The sequence below is a fragment of the Apiospora aurea genome, assembly GCF_038362705.1.
Source record: "Apiospora aurea strain CBS 24483 chromosome Unknown utg000006l_segment0_segment0, whole genome shotgun sequence".
Classification (NCBI taxonomy): domain Eukaryota; kingdom Fungi; phylum Ascomycota; class Sordariomycetes; order Amphisphaeriales; family Apiosporaceae; genus Apiospora; species Apiospora aurea.
The window spans coordinates 1,471,875-1,492,443 of record NW_027117393.1 but is presented as its reverse complement, the minus strand read 5'-3'; the positions used below and the strand labels follow the sequence as shown (position 1 = coordinate 1,492,443).

The 20,569-nt window shown below is 52.7% G+C and overlaps 5 protein-coding genes across 5 annotated transcripts; 2 read left to right on the top strand and 3 right to left on the bottom strand.

Annotated features, from left to right (window-relative positions):
• Positions 1-774: 774 nt before the first annotated feature.
• PG986_009066 (uncharacterized protein) lies at positions 775-1,821 on the top strand (the record flags this gene model as incomplete). Its single annotated transcript, XM_066845288.1, has 4 exons — positions 775-959; positions 1,138-1,234; positions 1,350-1,358; positions 1,618-1,821. 4 exons carry the CDS (start codon positions 775-777, stop codon positions 1,819-1,821), a joined length of 495 nt encoding a protein of 164 aa, XP_066697686.1.
• Positions 1,822-3,323: 1,502 nt separating this feature from the next.
• On the bottom strand, positions 3,324-5,722 carry PG986_009065 (ADAM 8 precursor; the record flags this gene model as incomplete). Its single annotated transcript, XM_066845287.1, has 2 exons — positions 3,324-4,689; positions 4,845-5,722. The coding sequence occupies 2 exons, from the start codon at positions 5,720-5,722 to the stop codon at positions 3,324-3,326; spliced, it is 2,244 nt and encodes a 747-aa protein (XP_066697685.1).
• A 2,524-nt stretch (positions 5,723-8,246) lies between these two features.
• On the bottom strand, positions 8,247-10,667 carry PG986_009064 (uncharacterized protein; the record flags this gene model as incomplete). The annotated part of the gene is made up of 7 exons (XM_066845286.1): positions 8,247-8,309; positions 8,370-8,774; positions 8,831-9,091; positions 9,154-10,316; positions 10,375-10,401; positions 10,494-10,517; positions 10,613-10,667. 7 exons carry the CDS (start codon positions 10,665-10,667, stop codon positions 8,247-8,249), a joined length of 1,998 nt encoding a protein of 665 aa, XP_066697684.1.
• A 4,839-nt stretch (positions 10,668-15,506) lies between these two features.
• PG986_009063 (replication factor C subunit 5) lies at positions 15,507-16,623 on the bottom strand (the record flags this gene model as incomplete). The annotated part of the gene is made up of 2 exons (XM_066845285.1): positions 15,507-15,855; positions 15,914-16,623. The coding sequence occupies 2 exons, from the start codon at positions 16,621-16,623 to the stop codon at positions 15,507-15,509; spliced, it is 1,059 nt and encodes a 352-aa protein (XP_066697683.1).
• A 1,647-nt stretch (positions 16,624-18,270) lies between these two features.
• On the top strand, positions 18,271-20,014 carry PG986_009062 (uncharacterized protein; the record flags this gene model as incomplete). The annotated part of the gene is made up of 7 exons (XM_066845284.1): positions 18,271-18,361; positions 18,461-18,562; positions 18,631-18,907; positions 18,962-19,366; positions 19,423-19,546; positions 19,607-19,841; positions 19,917-20,014. The coding sequence occupies 7 exons, from the start codon at positions 18,271-18,273 to the stop codon at positions 20,012-20,014; spliced, it is 1,332 nt and encodes a 443-aa protein (XP_066697682.1).
• Between the last annotated feature and the right edge of the window lie 555 nt (positions 20,015-20,569).

Below are 20,569 nucleotides of genomic sequence, written 5' to 3'. Positions count from 1 at the left end.
GCACCTCCTGCACCGCGCTGCTGCTGCTGCTGCTGCTGCTGCTGCTGCTTGCTTGCTTGCTTGGCCAAACCCGACCAAAAGCCAGAGCCCACGATTGATTAATCATTCGGATCGGGTCTGGCAATTGCAAGGAAAAGTCTCGGTCAAGTCATAGTCATGACGGGCCTTCCTCACCCAGACCTGTCTATGGAGTGCCTGCCTACCTTGCCTGGCCCTACTTTTTGATGTCCCTTAAGTACTTATGTAGCTACCTACTACTAGGCTACCTACCTACCTACCAACCTACCTACCTACCTACCTACCTGCCTGCCTATCTGCCTACCTGCCTCCTTCCTTCAACCTTCCCGATTCTGTCGCTACTTTTGCACACTCTTTCCCTTTCCCATTCCAACTCGAGTGTAGGAACCTGAGCAAGAGGGGAGAAGAATACATACCGACAGTCCTCGTTTCTGACCGGTCGTTCATGGATGGATGATTAATCGACTTATACTTTTCGTGCTTCTGCTAGCTTCCATATTCTACCCTTGGTAGTCTTCTTGCACCGATCCAGCTCTTTCTGATCTGATATTGATCCTTCAGCCGCCTCCCATACCCTACTTACATAATCCCCCAGCAAGTAGGTCGAACGCATCTGCTCTGCTCTGCTCTGCTCTTGCTTCCCCCTAAGACTTATAAAAGCCCGCCATCCACTCTCCAATGGCGACAAGCCACTATTATGGGGGAGGACCGTTTCACCAGACATACCATCCTCATAGTCACCTCCACAGCACCACCATGAGCAACAACGACTATCGGCATGCCACCGCCGCCCAGTACCCTTACCAGCAATCCGTCGCCGCCGACGGCTTCACTCCCGAGATGCGGGATCGGCAGGCGCGGGGCAAGGACCCTTACCTTGATTCGGGGGAAGACTCCGAGGGGGCGAGCGGCGATTGGGGTGGCCGGAACCGAGGCTCCAGGTACGTATGCTTGGTTTCCTCATCTTACTCATTTGAACTTAATACCCACGTGCCGCCGTCTCTGTGCATTTGCACTTGTACGTCTAAGAAAGAGTGAACAAAAAAAAACAAAAACAAAAACAAAAAAAACATTGCAAATTGACCAACTAACACTTGTGCCCCTTTCCCCCTCCTTCAGGGACGAGTCCTACGCCTACATGGAGCAACGACGACATGCTGCTCAAATTCTGGACAACCCAGAGTTGCTTATGACCAATGCCCAACGCGAGGGCGATGTAAGTTCTGGACCCCGTTCTTCGAGTCTTGACCCCCACGCGCCCCCATCCCTCAACCCTGGCCCGGGAAACTCCTCTGTCCGCCTGCCAAACTGTATACTACCTACTCATCCAGTCTGTTCTGGTATGGTCACCCACAGGATGAAATGGACAAATCCCATCCTCTGATGTCATAACTGTGCGGTACTTCATACCTTGGGGACGACAAGGGTTGTTTCCATAATTATCAACCCACCTCGGCCCCTGTCACTTCCTTCCTATCCCTTGGACCCTGCCAAGAAGGATGCTACCATCCATAATTGCGATCGTTTTCTATACTACACCTCGAATTTCACCATCTTCACCAGTTTCATCACCCCTGCTTACCAAATGATTGCCAACAGAGTATACCGGCCACGCGTTTGCGCTACACTCGCATGTTGTGTGGCGTAGTGGAGGAGGCTGCCCCTTCAGCGTCGAAGCAGTCGGGGGACAAGAAGAAGAAGCCCAAGTCGTCCCGCCACAGCAGTAGCGGTGGGCAGAAGAGCTCGAGCAGCACTCCCAAGAAGCGTAGTAGTCACAGTGACCGCTCCTCGAGAACCCATTGAGCTCTCCAGTGGACAGCAACAGCCTAGAAAGGGTTTCGGACGGAGGAGGAAAGTGGTCCGCAGGGCAACAGCAGCACTCAATCGGATCCTATATCTGCACCAACGGAACCAACCGCGGCCGAGTATCGAACGACAAAACTGTAGACAAGGCTCGCTCCCTGGAGGCGTCAGACGGGCAAGAGCAGCGCTGCAGCCAATGGCTGAGTGTACGCCACCCCCAAACCGCGGTGGTTTTTCTTTTTTGGCTTAACTTGCACCGACGGGGCTTAGAAAAACGAACGTTAGGATGAAACGAATTTACGGAATAATGGACATGAAGTTTTACTTCGGCGCGGGGTTGAGGTACATCTGATGTGGTAATGACTGCAGCTTTCCAACTTGGGTACGTGGGCATATACTGGTGTGCTGCGCAGGCGTTATTGAATTGGTGGTTGTTCTTCCCCTAGTTTCTGGAGAGGCCGGCTATGCCATGCTTTTTGTCAATGGCGATGGTGGAAAAGATTGTCTTCCTTGTATTTTCCCGTACTCAAACCGCGAGGTGATATACCCCCTTTCGAAATAAAAGAAAAAAAATGTCGGGAGGCTCTCTGCTGCTTTCTATTGGATCCAGCATCTTCGCTGTACGGTTTTAGAGCAGCTCAGCTTTAAGCAGATAGTTTTGCAAACATTTTTGTCCCTTCACCTTTCGCATCGTGACTCCTTTTTTGTCCAAGTTGGTCTGTCAAGTCGCGTATACTCTACCAAGTCCGCTGCTGGCAATAACGATTTCACTTCAATGTAGACACAGTCCAAGTACAGGAAGGGGAGAGTCTGGTCATGTATCAATAAGGCTACATGCATATATGCAAGGAAAGAGCTATAAAACTAGACACGGGAGTCCCGTACGCTGTAAGTATATGTGCGGAATGCTGCGGTTATGCTGTATACCCGGTGCAAAGTAGCCGCCCAATAATCATTCAGTTGGCCGGCCGGCCTGTTTCTTCCACCTTTTTGCTCCCTTACACTACTTGTTTAGCCTCCCCGATCCTGTCTGCCTTTCAAGGCCGATATGACAATAGAGAGATGAGCAATGGGCTCGATGGAGAAGATAAGAGGGCCGATCCCCCAGGAGAGGGGCTGTCGTCGGTATATATAGAAGACTCCTAGAACTCCTCCCAATGAGATGAAGACAATAAACGATAATGACGATGGTAGTATGTTCGTGTCGTCGCGTTTCTAGGGGTGTCGAATGTGTCACCCTAGACCAAACCAGCCGAGATATCTCCTTGATTTCGACCAAAAAAAAAAAAAAAAAGAAATAATAACCAATTGATAGATATCTCCCCGATAGCGCCGTTGCCCGAAAAAAAAGAAAAAGAAAACCCCCTTCCAAATGCCTTTCTAATGTCTCCAGGGGGTTACCAGATTCCAGCCCAGTGTTCTCCCTCTTCGAATCTTATTTATGCGACGCGATACGGCTCTTTACAAGACAGCACACGTATACAATAAACAACGAACAATGACTATGCATACCGCGTGCTCGCAACACGCCTCATGCTGCCGCCGTATTGCTGCTGCTGCTGCTGCTGTTGGTACGGTGACCAGTCTGGCAGTTGACCATAAGCCGGCGGTGGGCGTGCCACGTTCGCAGCTTGCCATGCGCCGCCTCCGCCATAGCCGCCGCCTTGCCAGCTGGGGTTTGGTTGTGTCGGCTTCATTACACGCCTCGGTCGTCGTCGGCAACAGCTGCAGAGACAGCTCAGGAGTGCAATCAATACCAGACCACCAACTACGGCAACCACCGGGATGAAGATTTGCTTGTTGTCGTTGATCCAGGCTTGTGCTTGATTGATGAAGTTGGATCCCTCACACTTTCCGTTGTTGCATTTGCCACCGCCATCGCAAGGAGTACCATCCAGGAAATATTGCTTCAGCGTGTAGCAAGCGTTTGGACCCAGCTGGGCCGATGCGCAGGACAAGGTACAGCCGCCCGAACCGCACGACTTGGTGCTGTTATCTCCGTTGAGGTTGCTCACGATGGTCTTACACTGAAGGTCACGAGACGTACACTGGCCAGAAGCACAGGTAAGTCCCGCGCCATCGGAACCACACTTTTGGCCGTCCTCAGCCTTGACGTCTTTCGGACATGTCGGTGCGTTGCCGCTGCAGGTTTCTGCGGGATCACACGATCCGGTGCTCTCTCTGCAGACTGTCCCGCTGGATGCGAACTGGCACTGCTGGGTGCAGCAGTCCTCGTTCGAGGGGTCGCAAACAGAGTTCCCCTTGAACTTGCACGTCTTGGCATCGCAACAGCTGTTGGAACCGCATCCCTGTTCACCGCCGCAGTCGCAGTCTTCGCCCGCTTCGACGATGCCATTGCCGCATTGCTGGCCTGTGATTGTCACAACATCCTTGTTGTTGCTCAAACATGAAGACTTGACGCTGTTGCGGTTCATCGCAGAGCATATGTTGCCTATACTGCAGGCCGAGAAGCGATCGATATTGTTTCCGGTCGAGGGATTCATAATGAATTGCTGCTTCGCATCGCATGAGTTTGAGCTCAGAGGACAGCACTGGTTCTGGGTCACTGTTCCGTCGGAACAAGTTTGGCTCATACAGTCGTGGACGGCTCCGAACGTGTGTCCACTCTCGTGGGCAAATACTTGCCACTCGGTATCGGTGCGGACAACAACATTGGCACCAGCAGTGGTCTCGTTTCCTTCGCCGGAAGGACTGGCGCCCTCAGCACAGAGCTGACCAAGCCAAGCTAGACCGACAGCGGCACCAGTGTTGCATGTACTCAACAATGTCCAATACGCATTGCGGTCTTTGAATTGACCTCTCCAGGCTGAAAACAGGTTCAGACGATCCGTAATGCTGGTATCGGAGCTGCAAGGCTTATTCCATGGCGCAGTAGAGGGGGAGTGCCAGGGCAATCAGCCTCGCTGATAGTCAAGTTCTGAATGCCGATAGAAATGTTGAAGGTGCTTTCGTATACCTGCGATGCGGCGCTGACTTGTTGAATGATGTGGGACTTGACGGACGACGTAGAGTTGAACATGGCGGTATATGTGCAGTCGGTGGCGATACCGACGAGAGCAACCTTTCGCGTACTAGGGCAGCCCGCAGTCGAGCCGATAGTGCTGGCCAGGTTGACACCGGCGCCATTACCGCCCTTGTATCCGTCAATGCCTTCGCGAGCAAAGAGGCGCGCCGAGTCGACAACCGAAGTATCGCGAAGATCGAGGCCGGTAAAGATAGGATGAGTGTTCTCGTTGTTGAACTCAAGACTGTCCGACGAGCAAGAAGGAGCACGGAGACTGCGCTTCAGCTCTCCTGGCATATCCTCCTCAAAGGGGTCAAGTTTGACATCGGAATCCCTCCAAACAATCATATACTCGTCCTCGGCGAATTCGACAACGGGGTCCTCGTGGTGCTGAGTTTTCCGGTAGTTGGTGCTGGTGTGTACGTGATGGTTGTCGCCATTCACACGGAAAGCGCCCTCGAATATGGGCTTCGGTCCATCGCGATGCACCGTGATGCGGGCCCAGCCTTCATTAATCCATTCCCGGTGGCCTGGGTGCTGCACGTAAGCGTGGCCCTTGAAGACCCGGTGGTCGGAACGCGCGATGGGCTCTTCGTGCCGTATGCTGCCATCTGAAGCAAGATACTGCACCGACGCGGTGTCTGCGATTACATCGTGATTAGGTTCTAATGTCAAACGGATCTTGTCGCTCTTGTCGTGCAATAGGAACGTAAGCTCAAAGGACGAGAGTGCATGTACGCGGTGCGACGGCGTGTGCAATGTGGGATCATCCAGGCGACTGAGATAGTTCAAGGCATTTCGTTTCGTCGAGTGCGCCTCGGAGGAGGGAGCCAAAGCTAAAATGAAGGCGACGGCCGTGCTGAGAATGCCGCGCATGCTGAAAAAGAGGCGAGTCCCTTTGTTGGGAGGGGACGGATTTCTTGTCTCAGAATCCCATCCAAGTCGGGCCTATTGTATATGCAAAGCAAAGCGGTGTGTGTTCAATATCCCGATATCAAACAGTACGATTAAACAGTGGCCAGGTTCGTCTTTTGTGTCGCCGAGAGGGACTGAATTGGTCAATGGAGATGATCGGGCGATTGATGGAATCTGACCTGGGCGGGTTGTGGGAGAGGGACCGTAGCGACCAGTGAGACGGGCGACGCTGTTTGTCGTGGTGGATTGGCGAGGCTCGGCAGTGTTCTCGGGGGCTTAGATTCGTAACCAGCCGTGGATCCGGCTTGGCCAGCAGACGGCGAGTAACTAACGCAAGGAGAAGAGGGAGGAAGCGCGTGGGCGATGGATGAGAAGAGTACGGTATCGAACAAAAAACGAGAGGAAGATAGAGAGAGGGTGAAGGCGAGGATGGGGAGAATGGCGAATGGGCAAAAACCAATCCAAGCAATCAATATAATCGAAAGTGAGTGAAGATGATGACGGTCGCGCTCGTAAGAAAGGTGTTCGTCCCGAAGGAAGATGGTTTGTGCAAGTGGCTGCGCAAAGGCGGATGGATTGCCAGGCCTACCCTTACCCAACCTTGTGTGTGCCGTAGTACAGTAGTACATACAGTAGTACAGTAGTACAGTACTGCGCTGCGCTGCGATTGCCACTGTTGCACCCGCTCAACAGACACCCCCGACAGCTTAGCTGACAACTCTGGGCTCCGTAGGCGAGGTACCAAGCCTCCTTTTTTCTTCTTTCTGGGAGCCTACAGCGCCTGTCGGGCGATGGATTGGCCAGGGTGTTCCGGCGAGATGATGGCTTGGCGGGGATGATCCTGGACAGCCTCCCTGTTTGAGGACGCTGGTCGGACCCTTAGCACTGCGGATTCTGCGGGGGGGGGCGCTACTTCTAACAGGCCAACAGGCGGCAGTAGCAGTAACAGAAATAGATTTGGGGGGTCTTTAAACAGCGACAGGCCAACCGATAGAGCTCTCCTCTAGCTCTTTCATGTATAGTAAGTATATGCGCAGAACAATCTATCTTCTCGAGGCTGTGCTGCGCGAGTAGGTACTCGGATGTTGTGCAGGTCGTTCGGCGCTGGATAGGACGGCAGCGACTGGTAGGGCAGTGCTAATAAGACTTTTCTTTTCTTTTCTGTTCGGACCCAGGGTGTTGGGATTGAGCCAGAGACAGACTGGAGACGGGAAATGCATACCAGCTATTTACCAGGTACGGGTAATGCTATGCCTGTTTCAAGATTGTCGATGTCGAGTTTCGCCCGGGCTAGCTCTTCGAGAGAACGCCAATTCGATTTCTCCAGTCGCATAAACCGATCGGATTGGTTGTAAAACAGGCGATCTTCTTATTAGGTATGTATTCCACTCGCATCAATCGCAGATCTCGTGGCGTGGCGAGATCTAGATCATTCGCGTTGTGCACTCTTCCGAGAGCGGGTTTCTATTCAAAAAGTCCGTAAAGACGGCCTGGACGGCCTTGGGAAGCGCTGCCAAGTTTCCTTGGTATGGGATAATACATAGGAACAGTGCAATGTGTGTGCACTGGTATGCTGCTGGTACGTGGAGCGCTCCCTTCGGTCTGATTGAATCAATCAGAGTTCCTCAGCAATAGTTCGGACGGTGATTTTTTCTTCTAGAAAGGATGGAAAACCCCCTCATCAACGGTCTTTGCTTCATAAGCATCCCAAGTGATCCAAGGCCATTGATGACTTCCAGTCTTATACGATGGCCGCTTGTTTACCATCCGTCGGGGCGAAAGTCTCGCGGCACTTCGATGTCCTCCGATTTCTCTTAAGTCCGAGTATGCCAAGGCTGCCAATACAACCCAGATTTGGGCCATTACGCGTTCTTCTGTGCAGCTAGGTCCCTTGGCTTTCTCTTAGGCCCCCTTCGGCATCCGTAAGATGCCGTTTTTGCCTGTTATTCATTCAGTGTCCGATGCTGTCGCCGGCCGGTTGACCTCACGACTCATGGCTGCGATCCGCTAGTTCTCCTTAGCAATCGTGTAAGGCGCCGCTGCGGTCCAACCCCATGCATAGGGTGCCTACAGTTACGTATGTTAGACGACGCTATCCGACTGATCCTTCTGCAGCTGAAAACACAGCCTCGTGTGGCCACAATGGCCGCGTCAACAAGAACGAGTTGATGGGATTCGCTCAACCAAGGCCCATAACTGAGGCTAGTAGGCAGTTTGTTGCCATGTCCACGAGGTATTCGGAAGCACTGCTGGCGAAGAGCGCATATCTGGGTCCTGTACGAGGCGTAACACTTTCACCTGTCTGGTTTGGGTGAGACGGAGCTGTGACTTCATGAATATATCTCTTTCATTTGGCATAGCCGAGCTTCGAGGCTCTATGGCACAATTCATACTTAAAAAGAATACTAGCTACAATGTGTCATAAGTTCTGAATGCAAAACGCAAGAATTCCCGTGGTATTCCTCTACTCCGATGCTCCTAGCAATCACTTCTTCCGCGATTCCTGGACAGTCCCAATGATCTTCTGGACCACGCTGGGATCCGAGAGCTATCGATATAGTCAGTAAATGTGGCTCAGGTGGCGTTTATAGAGTCGGTAGAGACTTACTGTACTCGTGTCGCCAAGTTGATCTTCCTCGCCGGCAAGGATCTTTCTCAAGATGCGGCGCATGATCTTGCCACTTCTGGTCTTGGGCAGGTCAGGGACGATGAAGACAGCCTTGGGCGCGGCGAACGGGCCGATGCTCTTTCGAACTTGGAGAATAAGTTCTTTGCGCAGAGCATCGATGTTCTCGCTTGCGTCCCTCAGGGCGACAAAGGCGTTGACAGCCTGGCCGGTGAGCTCATCTGTCACACCAACAACAGCGGCCTCACCCACAGCGTGGTGTTCAATCAAAGCCGCTTCGATCTCCGCCGTTGACAGACGGTGACCACTGACGTTCACCACATCATCAACTCTACCCCGGATCCAGTAGAAACCCTCGTGGTCACGACCGGCACCATCGCCAGTAAACTGCAATAATGATCAGCTTCACGTTAAGCCTAGCGCTAAGTCATCAGATCACTTACGTAATAACCCTTATAGACATTCAGGTAAGTGTCCATGTATCTCTTGTGAGCACCGTAGACAGTGCGGGCCATGCTAGGCCATGCCTGCTTGAAGGCTAAGACGCCCTCGACATCGTTGCCGTGGATCTCGTCACCCGAGACGGGGTCAATGATGGCAGGCTCGATGCCAAAGAATGGCAGCGAGGCACTGCCTGGCTTTGTGGGTGTGACGCCCGCAAGCGGCGTGATCACGTTGGATCCCGTCTCAGTTTGCCAGTATGTCTGTCAAATATTAGCAGATGTTACGCCAAAACAGATTGCAAGCGAGGTTTGTAAGCACTTACATCGACAATGTGACACTCCTCCCGGCCAACAACCTCAAAGTACCATTTCCAAACTTCCGCAGCAATGGGCTCCCCCACAGAACCCAGGACTCTTAGCTTTGGCATCTTGGACTTGACAAAGTCGTCACCCGCGCGCTTCAGCAACCTCAGCGCTGTCGGTGCCACGTAGAATTGAGTAACCTCATGCTTCTCGCAGATCTCCCAATAGCGGGCAAAGTTGGGGTACGCAGGGGTACCCTCAAAGACAACGGTGGACACGCCGAGGAGAAGGGGCGCGTAGACGACATAGGTGTGTCCGGTAATCCAACCCACATCTCCACCGCAGAAGTACCTGTCGCCGTCGTGGATGTCGAAAACATATTTGCCCGTCATAGCAGCACCAAGCAGGTAGCCTCCGGTCGTGTGCATGACACCCTTGGGCTTGCCGGTAGAGCCCGAAGTGTACAAAAGGAAAAGGGGATCTTCCGAGTTCATGGGCTCGGGCGCGATGTAAGAAGGCCACTTCTCGACCTCCTCGTGCCACCAGTAGTCTCGGCCGGCTGTCCAGGGTACATCAGCACCCGTTCGCTTGTAAACAAGGACATGGGACACATCCGGGCACTGCTTCAAGGCATCGTCGACAATCTTCTTGGTGCCGATCAACTTGCCGCCACGCTTGCCCTCGTCTGTGGTGATGACGACTTTCGACTTGGCGTCGATGACTCTATCACGCAGGGAATCGGCCGAGAAGCCGGCAAACACCACGGAGTGAATCGCGCCGATACGCGAGATAGCGAGGAATGCAATGACAGCCTCGGGAATCATGGGCAGGTAGATGGCGACAGTGTCGCCCTTGCGCACGCCCATCTGCTTCAGGGCCCAGGCAGTCTTGGAGACCTCTCGCAGGAGTTCGCCGTAGGTGAGTGTGCGGCCATCACTGGGCTCGTCAGCTTCGTAGATGATGGCGACCTTGTTGGGGTCCTTGATGGCGTGACGGTCCACGCAGTTGTAAGAAGCGTTCAGCTGGCCCTCGAGGAACCAGGCATTGTCGCCGCCTTCTAACGAGCCCGAGTGCACTGTCTTGAAGTCTGTTTGCCACGTAAGGAGCTCTCTGGCCATTCTGCCCCAGAACTGGTTGGGCTGGGTGATAGATTCCTTGTACAACTGTTGGTACTCCTCCATGCCTGAGATATTTTTAGCTGGCCGGCGTTATGCAAAGATGGGGCTGCTTGTGCAACTTACTGCCGATATGTGGTTTGCTGGGATGCTCTGTGAGACTTGGTCAGCTTGCACTCTCATAGCACGCGACACACGCGGAGTGCCACTGGGGAAGTGGGGGGGGGAATTGGCGAATCACGTACTGTCCAGCATCTTCTGCGGAGGGTCTGCAACACATTGTCAGCTTCGTTTTCTCGCCGGCTTTCGGGGCGTGCCTCAAAGAGCGAGGAGATGCTCTTGAGTGACGGCTGGGGATTCTTACGAAATGTGTCGACCTCATGGGCCTCGGCGACCACGGGAACCTTGCCTTCAGCCATGGTCGGCGACACGGATAGGGCGGGGTGTGTTTGTGTAGCTGACGATGCGTTGCAGCGGGGTCGGGGGAGCTTGATCCAATGCAAGCAGAAGCCAAAAGAGTATTGCAAAGGTCGGGGTGGGTGGTATTCTAGCTGGTCGTGCACACGGCAAACACACAAACACACACACACGCACTGGCACACACTCGGAGTCAGAGAAGTGAGTCTTCAAGGCAGAAGAGACACTCTTAAGGTCGAAGAAGCGGGAAAGGAGGTAATGGTTATGAAATAGAAAAGGGATCAGACTCTCGGCGTAGCGTTAGCCGTGGGGTGTGGAAGCACCTTTATTTGTATTACGGCAAAAATGAGCTGATAGACGACAGTTGAGCGAAAGGGACTTGATCCATCCATTGATCCCCGTTCCCATCAATTGTCAGGTTCCATTCGACCCTGCAGCTGCGCTAAGGCGGGCCAACAACCGCAACGCTCACCAGCAAACGCAGCACGCCAGACAAGACACGACACACTTTCTCGCGCCCTCGCTCGCCCGCCCGTCAGCACACCCTCGGGTACTTGGGGCCATGGCCATGCCGCAGCTGTCTGGACCGTTGGCCCTAGGTACCGCTATTGCGACCTCTGGCCATCTAGGATACCAAGAGACGAGTCCGCGGGGTAGAGAGTCCAGCCCATTCGTCTCATTGATCGCTGTTCCTTCCGCCTGCCCGAGTGAACGGATGACCGAAGTGGGACGCAAAAGGACAGGCGATAATTGGACTACTCCCCAACGATTTTAGTACCCCCGAGACCAGCGACACCAGCGACACCAGCGACACCATGACTGATCAATTGGATGCAGGCAATCAGCACTGTACCTCTACTTCCCCTTTGCCGAAAGTACACACACTTCTCCTAGTGTTCTTCCTTGGCCGGGCGCTTGGCTTTATCGCAGCCAGAGAACGACTAGAGCTGTGATGTAGGTAGGTACATGCACTGGTAGTCTTTCCGATCCCATTTGCTACCACTGCTGCGGTCGCTCCGGTGAATTGGCATATATCATTGCTACATAATGTCTGTCCTGTCTTGCCTTCTCTCCCCAACAAGCAAGGACAAGACCGAGTCGCGACCCCAATGCAGCGCTGCAGGCAGGACGGCTCTCATATTCTGTCGTCTGTCCAATAATTCCTACCCGCGGCCCATCACCAATTTCGGCTCAGCTTGGCCGGAGCAGCCTAGTCGCAAACAATAACCGGACCGCACCGGCGAGATTGTTTCTGGACGAATTCTATAGAGGGTCTACCTGCCGTTGTTTACGTGGTTTTACCAGCGTCCAGTCCCCATAGGCCCTAGCACTTCCCCATCATAATCTCTCAACCGGAAGTCGCCAAATTGTCATCATTGGACCTTCTCCACCGAGACAGGTTCTCGGGCTTTCGTGGTTATAATGTACACGCCGAGCGATCGTCTTGCTTTCTCTCGACAAGTGCCCGCCATTACAATGTTGCATTGCAACAGGGCCTGAGGAAGATACGGCGCGTTTCTCTGCGTGATACAAGACGCCGGCTCTGCGCCTGCCGACTGGATTGGACGGATGGATCACTGGATGCCATGTCTCAAGGCCAGTTCAGTTGCCGCTTTCGTATATCAAGTCGCAAAGCCAAGCCCAGCCTTTCCCCCTTCAGCGGTTCAACCCCGCATGCTTACCGGGCTGGGCTTTGGTCATTTCTCCAAACATCCCCCAGAAGGTCCATCCCGGCTGGTTCAGATGTGGACAGACTTGACTGGAAGGTGTAGCTGGCCGTAGTACACATGAGGTATGATGTGACGACGCCGCGGCGACCATCGGGTCTTGGGTCTCCCTCAGAGTCCGGGGTATTGCTCGCCTGGCCGGTCCAAGGAGACGATTTCGGAGCACGTTTGCCGTATATACCGCACAGATGATGGGTACAGCCTCACGTACCATTACTTCATCCCTAGAAGCTAGCTGGGTATGTGTAGTAACCCTACTGCATATGCTAGCCAGGTCTGGTTGCTTGGCTTTCTCATGACCCCGCGGGGTAAGACCTCCAGTTGCCAGTGGCCATACTCTTCTTGGACATGCACATCCCGCATGTACCACCACATCGTAGGTACAAGTCTCGCTGCAGTCAGCAGCAGGGGAAGAGTGCCCTGACCTATATGTGACAACCAGATCATACACGCCAGTGGGCGGCAGGTTTATGAGTAATAGTTTCACTTTACGATCGATAAGGCATTGTAGCCAAGAGTATGGGCAAATCTGATGACCCAGGTCTAAGAATGCAGAAAGTGCATGCAGCATACCAACAATGTAAACTGCATGCAAGCGAGGGTGGTGCGACACATCCCAGCACGCTCGCCCTCGCCCTCGCCCTCTGGTTGTACGATCACGAAACGGAGCAACTTGCATGCTGGTATAAAGTCTAATGTGCTTGGGTCTAGTAGCCGGAACCTGGCCGAGGCTATCAAGTCTCTCTACGGGCGACACGCAGCCAGAGATACTCAGAATCGTTTCCTATGCAAGCAGATGGAGAAATGCGTACATACGTTGATGCACTGCACAAAGCGTTCCCACCTGACATGCTTGCAGGCCCTGCTGCGCTGTAGGTAGGGTAGGGTCTCGTTGTAAGAACAGTAGAACTGGATTTAAGCTCGCAGTAGTGGCGCTCTGGCACTGCTGTGTGAAGCCTGCCGCAAGCCCGGTGCTCCACCGACCGACCCTTCAGGCCCGAGGTCCAACGACCAGTGCGTCGCGACTGTACCCGAATCTACGCTTTGCGATAGAGCAGTAGGCAGGCATAGCGCACGGATGATAAAGAAACGTGGGAGAGTGGCCCGGTCCCGGATCGCTGGGTGGGTAGGTAATGCATCATGTCGGTTTGGGTGTGATGATAGGGTAGCCTCCTCGCTCCTCGCTCTGACGGGGAGGAGAAAGGGTGGGTGGGCTCCCTTATATACATACATCCTGGACTACGTAACGTACATGCTTACATACCCCTTCGGCCAGCAGCAAATATACTACTATATCCTGTATCAACCTACATTGCATACATTGTGACCCTCGACCGAACGCCGACTGCTGTCCGTCTTCATACTATCGTATCCCGTGAGATATCTCGGGAAACTGTCCCTGAGCCGTCTGAATTCTCTCCGAAATATATCCTTCCCAAGTCCGATGGGACCACTCTATACATGTTTTGTCCCACTCATCGGCCCAATACCTACCCTCCCCCTGGTTTTGTTCCCACCTCCGAAAGAACCTCAACCTACTACGTACCGAGATCTTTTACCCAATTCCATTATCTTCATCCAGGTCTTGTCGCGTAGTCCCTCCTGAAGATGGGCCGTCCATCCATCGGCGTCCTCTTGTGAGGTCCATCATTACCTTACAGGATGTTGTACATACATACAAAAGCCGGGGTCACCTTTTGATCCCAACAGAAAGCCATCCTGACCCGAATTCGTTCACGTGACCTCCCTAAAGTCGGCCTCCGAGCCCCGTATGTTGCTTGGCTCCGATACTCGGCGACTCCCCTCCCTCCCGATTTAGCACCGGACTCGCCTACAGCATCGTGGTCGTCGTCTACATATGCGATATCGGATTCACCTCCCTTCACTACAAGGGGCCCATGGTACGATGTGCGGTAAGGGGATGATATGTGGCTGGTAGGTAGTGGATGATTTGGGGGGTTAGGAAGGGAGCCGACGAAAAGTTGCCGGCTTGTATTAGTATGCCCCTGTTACATGTACGGCTCCGTTGATTTCGCCACCCCGGCATATTTGCGGACATGCTGTCACGACATCCTGAAATGTGTGACGCCCGCCCACACGGCGTGCTCCGTCCCGTGCGGCTGGTCTATTGGACGTCAGTGCTTTGCCATCTCCGCCTTATACCAAGGGAAGGCCACATGTCATCCACTGGAGATCTTTGCGCTCAGAAAGCGAACTTCTTTCCACGGCCAGGCATACTTCAGTGAGTAAGCAGTCGATGCCCGGCATAACCAGGTGATACGGGACACCCAGTTGAATAAACGCTGTAAGTGTAATTATTACCCTGGTGAACGTTATTACGACTATCGACCAAACGGGCACACTTCATGTGATGTTCGGCGAGCGAAATGTGCAACAAGTGGCCTGGCAACCGGAGCGCGCGCTTCGCTCTTCGGGAAGAAAGGAGTATTGTCATCTGGTTTTAGTTCATCGGCGCAAGCTCGTACTTCTATCCCTGAGTCGTGGAGGCATGGCTGTCCCCGGCTTTGGACTGTCTCTGGATGATCGGGCCAAACTCGCTTTTTGCTTCTTATATTACATAGATATGGTACCGAAGATCTTGGTGGTCTGTTTCCCTGGTCTGTTCATTCCAAACCACTTCTGATGACTTTTGGTATGTCTGATGATATACGTAGGTGATACTCTATGAAGCGGAGTGCTCAGCGAGACAGTACGCAAACACGGTCCGGTTGCCAGTGGTCGGTCTCTGGGGTTGGCGACTCGTTGCAGACCTCCAATGGGAATGTCCGGGATACATAAGTAGTATTGTGGTGTTGGCCAGGGGTCACAGGAGCAATCATCGAATGTAGGGAAAATGCAAGATTGTGCTTGTGAAACCAATACTGAAATGCCCAGACGTGTTCTGTGAATTATTCTCATTAGTTTCTAGAGGGTATACTGGCAACTCGTCGCTCGCACTATTCCCATGAAACCGCAGCGGGCTATCGAAGCCAAGCTCGTCTTTCGTCGTCAAATAACCATCTATTTTTGGCTCAGTAAACCGTTGATCATTCCCAACGCCCGAGTTCCCAGACCGAAAAAAAAGAAACGCCAGAATCTTACAACGCAACCCAATTACATATCCATTTGCATCAGATACATCTCAAAGATACGCATGAACTTGGCAACAAAAGCCTCGAGATGGAAGATGACCTTGGTGCCTGTCCTGACGCGGTGTTCGTAGAAGGCTGACCACTTGATAACGTCGTACTTCAGGTCGTCATCAATCAACGCAATGAGTTTGAATGTGAGGGTCTTGAGGATGGTGGTGGGCGGTATGCAGTGGGTCAAGAGATCGTAAAGTTTGGCTCGAACTTGTAGGATACGGTTTGGCGAGTGCTCCTCCATGATCTCCTTGGCGATCTGGCCGATCAGGGCCTCCCAGTCAGGCGGTGGTATCGGGGTATCATCTGTAATTTTCTCGCTATGACAAAGAGTCAGCACATCATTCATGATGCCGCCAGGTTGTCCTGGGGACTTACTTCTGTGCGTGCACTGCCTCGTACATCAACAGTGCCCTTCGTAGATTCCTGCCGCTTTCCAGCGCGATTCGCTTATGAAGTCCTGCGGCTGCAGGCCAACCCTCCTTTTTAGCCGAATCGGCCAAGGCTGTGGTAATATCTTGAATCGATGGCGCGGCAACCCGAACCAGCAGCGTTCTACTGCGAATAGGGGCGATGATATTTGCGGTGCTGTTGGCCAGCAGGATGAGTCGCAAGTTTGGGCTGTATTTCTCCATGGTTCGTCGGAGGGCTGCTTGGGCATCGCGCGTCAGGTGGTCGGCCTCATTGATGACCACGACCTTGAACTTCTGCCTGGCCGACTGATCGACCTGCTGTGTCTGAGCTACCTCCTTGAGCAGGTCTTGCACAACGACGCGGTCATAGTTGCCCACATCCGAAGGTGTGATCTCGAGGTGATAGACAGAAGTGACGATGTTGAATTCTAGCTTGCGGCTGCTGCTTGTCTGGAAGACGCGGGCGTCGATCTTGATTTTTTCGACACCGGGACCGTATAGCTCTTTGAGGGTCGCAACGATCCGGGTTTTCTTGCCAGCACCCGAAGGGCCGTAGACTAGAAGATGGGGGAAGTCGCCGCTTTGGGCCAACGAGCGCAACCGGTCAGACAGCTCATCGTGGTATGTGAGCTGGTCGAGTGACCGCGGTCGGTGTTTGTCGACAATCAAAGCCATTTTTTATGGTCGTTGCAGGTTTCGTTGCTGTTGCGGTCCGGAATGATCAGTCGGTGCCAATATATGCGAGTGGTGTGCCTGTTGGCTCACTTTCCGTGACGCGGTTGGTTTTTGGAGAGACGCGTTAAGTGCCATTGAGCTAGTCAGCTCAGAGGACTTCTGATCCACAGCGACTACTGGTAGGCTATCTGTTATCCAGATAGCGCAGTTTGCGAATAAACAGCTAGGTACCTGTCCCCCCTCCAATGTGGCTGGATGCACAGAGTCATCATTCCGCCACTTATTCCAGTCGTACGGACAGGAAAACATGGAATAATATTCAAATCGAATGGAATAACCGATTCTGGTCAGTCTCATAATTGTCTGTGAATTGAAGGACTTAGGCATCACCAATATGTACTCCAGAATAGGTGGCATAATTCTGGTGCAGCTATTGAGGATGGCTACGTACCTGCCTAGTTCATTCCATCTACGACCGGGAGCCAGATAGCGCTGACGCTCACTGGTGCGGGGCAGAGCGAACCCCTCAAAATCGATCTTGCCTTACTTGCAGAACATTCCGATTCAGCTCGTACTCTACTTGGCCAAACATAAAGGAGTGGTTAGACTCGTTGGTTGTTGATAGTCTTGTACCCCAAAAGCATCAGATGGGCTGTGCTGATCGCATAATGCCAGATTACGTGTGCTGGTGCTCCTCGAAATAAAGTCCATACACACATTGACCGGGCTTCGTCGTATCATTGGTACCCAGATTCGATGGCCGATACTCCAAAAATGAAATATGTTTTATCGTGATTCTTGATAACTTGAAACCGGGTTTTCAGCTTGGTCGAGCAAGAATACCGAAGACAATAACCTGAACTATGAGGCTTCTTAGGAAAAGATATGTAGAGGGAGTACCTATATGCCTTATACATATGTGCATTTTATTTCGGGGAGCGCGAGCTGAGGTACTGTGTCCATTTCTGGTTATCCATAAGAACACGGCTCTCATGGGCCACTTGGTCAGTCTGGCATAGATTGGATCTATATACCTGACCTCACTTGTGTCGCATTCGTCGTGACACGTCAAGCTTTCACTAGGTCCTTGCTTTTCTCGTGTCTCAATTTTCAGGGATGCCTCCCGTCTCCTCCCCCTATGCATTGGTAACCAGGCTGCGGAACTGCGGCATCATTGGCCCAGTCCGAAAAGTCGGTGATTGAAACGTGCACCAATTCAGTCCCACAACGCATGAGTAGGTGACCCCAGATGGCTCATGGGGATCAGGCTGGTCAGGCTGGTCAGGCGTAGCTAATAGTTGGCGGTATTACCTTACGTACTCGCCACTACTGTACTGAGAGCGAGCGAGCGACCCCACCCCTGGCAGGGAAAAAAGGCGCTCCCAGCACTCTTTATGGGGGGGGCTGGCAACAGGAGAACCGAATTGAAGCTGGTTGTTTCTGTGTCTTTTTTCTTTTTCTTTTCTTTAGGACCTACCTAGTCTTCCCAAATTGTCGCGACCTGTTGTTGTGGCCAGGACTGATTGCAAGACTGCAATATCGCGCTACATCTCCAAAGCCCCACAGTGTATAGTGGCTGATCGTATAGTCTGTCACCAAAGCCAAGCATCTTGAACAGAAGCAACCCTCACCACAACATCAGCCAAAATGTTCAGCAACCGCAAATTCTCCATGAACCGGAACACGGGTGTACCCCGTATGTCTCGCCGGTTCAGTGTTGGCGAGCCCAACACCAGCGGTATGTCTTAATCCCCTTGGCGCCAACGGGAACGTTATGGTATACCTTGGCATATGCAAGGCGCTGCAGATCGAGACTGACGAATACAATGACGCGCAGAGACCAGTTCCAAAATCCATCGTCAGTTCCGTGCCGCCCACGAGGGACATTTGCCCCACGCTGGTCTCGATGCCAGTCGTGCTTCGACGGGTGTAGTCTGGTGTACCGAGCGAGCCAGCGAGTACGGATTCCTCGAGGCCCCCATGAGTGGGCAAACTTGGGCCAGGGAGCTCCTGAGGTCGAGGATGACATTGAGGGCTGCTTCCCGCGACCTCAGACCATCGATGTCTCCTCCGCCGCCCGAGAGTACGGTCCAACCGCCGGTATCAAGCCATTGAGAGAAGCCGTCGCGCACCTTTACAACGAGCATCACCGTCAAGGCAAGGAGTCGAAATACACCTGGGAGAACGTTGCAATTGTCCCCGGTGGTCGTGCTGGGTTGATCCGAATCGCGGCCGTTCTGAACAACGCCTATGTCGGCTTCTTCATCCCCGATTATACAGCCTAGTATGACACCCCCTACATCAAACCAGACGTATATAAACTAATTAAAGCGAAAAGTAACGAGATGTTATCCTTGTTCAAAAATTTCGCGGCCATCCCTACACCTCTTGACGAGAGTGATGGTTATCACATCCACCCCGACAAGATCGCCAACGAGATCGCCCGGGGCACCTCGGTCATTCTCACCTCCAACCCCCGAAACCCCACGGGCCGTGTGGTTGCCAACCCTGAGCTGGCCGAGATCCAGGACATCTGCCGAGGCAGGGCTACCCTGATCAGCGACGAGTTCTACTCGGGCTACAACTACACCAGCGACTGCGATGGCACTACCATTTCTGCTGCTGAGAATGTAGAGGATGTGGACGAAGACGACGTGCTTATTATTGATGGGCTTACAAAGCGTTTCCGGTTGCCAGGCTGGCGAATTGCGTGGATCTTGGGCCCCAAGGAGTTCATCAAGGCGTAAGTAACATCTTGCGATTCCCCAGATCCTTAACAGATTACTAATCAGCTCAAAGTATTGGATCTTGCGGTTCTTACCTTGACGGTGGAGCCAACGCGCCTTTCCAGGAGGCAGCTGTTCCTATGCTTGAGCCATCGCTGGTGCAGACCGAGATGGTGGCACTGCAACACCACTTCCGAGTAAGCTTACCCCTGAATAACCTCATTGGAAAACCCAGTCCCTAACCTCGTGGAATGAAGGATAAAAGAGACTATGTTCTCCGCAGATTACGTGGAATGGGCTTCGTCATCAAGTACGTCCCAGATAGCACTTTCTATCTGTGGCTGAACCTGGAGGGTCTGCCCGGCCCCATCTCCGACGGTCTGAACTTCTTCCAGGCCTGTCTCGAGGAGAAGGTCATCGTCGTCCCCGGCATCTTCTTCGATCTTAACCCTTCACGACGACGAGATCTGTTTGACAGCCCTTGCCATCACTGTGAGTTGCTTCCCTTTTTCCCCCTTCTTTTTATGCCTCTCCTGGACCAGTTATACTTACTAATCATTCTTACAGTTGTCCGATTCTCATACGGACCCAGGATGGAAACCTTGAAGCTGGGCTGTGACGGTATTGAGCGCGTCGTCCAGAAATTCAAGAAATACCAGAACTAGATGTTGTCTTCCGTGGACAAGGCGTTTCGGTATATCGCCAAGAAATACACGCTTCGACATGCATTGCGGAGCTAGACAACTCTAATGACATTTTCGGATCTATTGTCAGATTTGGAATACACCAAGTGAGAAATCGGGGGTTTAATGAGCACACGCAAGTGGTACCACTCTCACTAGGGAACCGTCCGGATATGAATGAATATACACAAAGAATACTCCATCAACAACTACGCGACCTGTGTAACGTATCCCCTTGAGTGCCAACTACCGTCCAAAGACTGGAAACAGTTTCTAGGCCAATCAAAATATCAGATATCCTCGGATCCTGAGATTTTACGCCTTCGAGGACCTTGCCCTCTGTTGTTACCTCGACGGGTTATATATATCGAAAGTTCTCCGGTTTTTGGACAGTAATTGGCACTTAAGGGAATACTGCTGAAGTAGGATCGGAATCGATGGCCGCTGTGCCTCGCCTTTGCAGAGTAACTCCACGTAGAAACGAACGATGGTAGCGGGGGATGGTCAAGACACGGGGTCGTTGACCTTCAATATGTC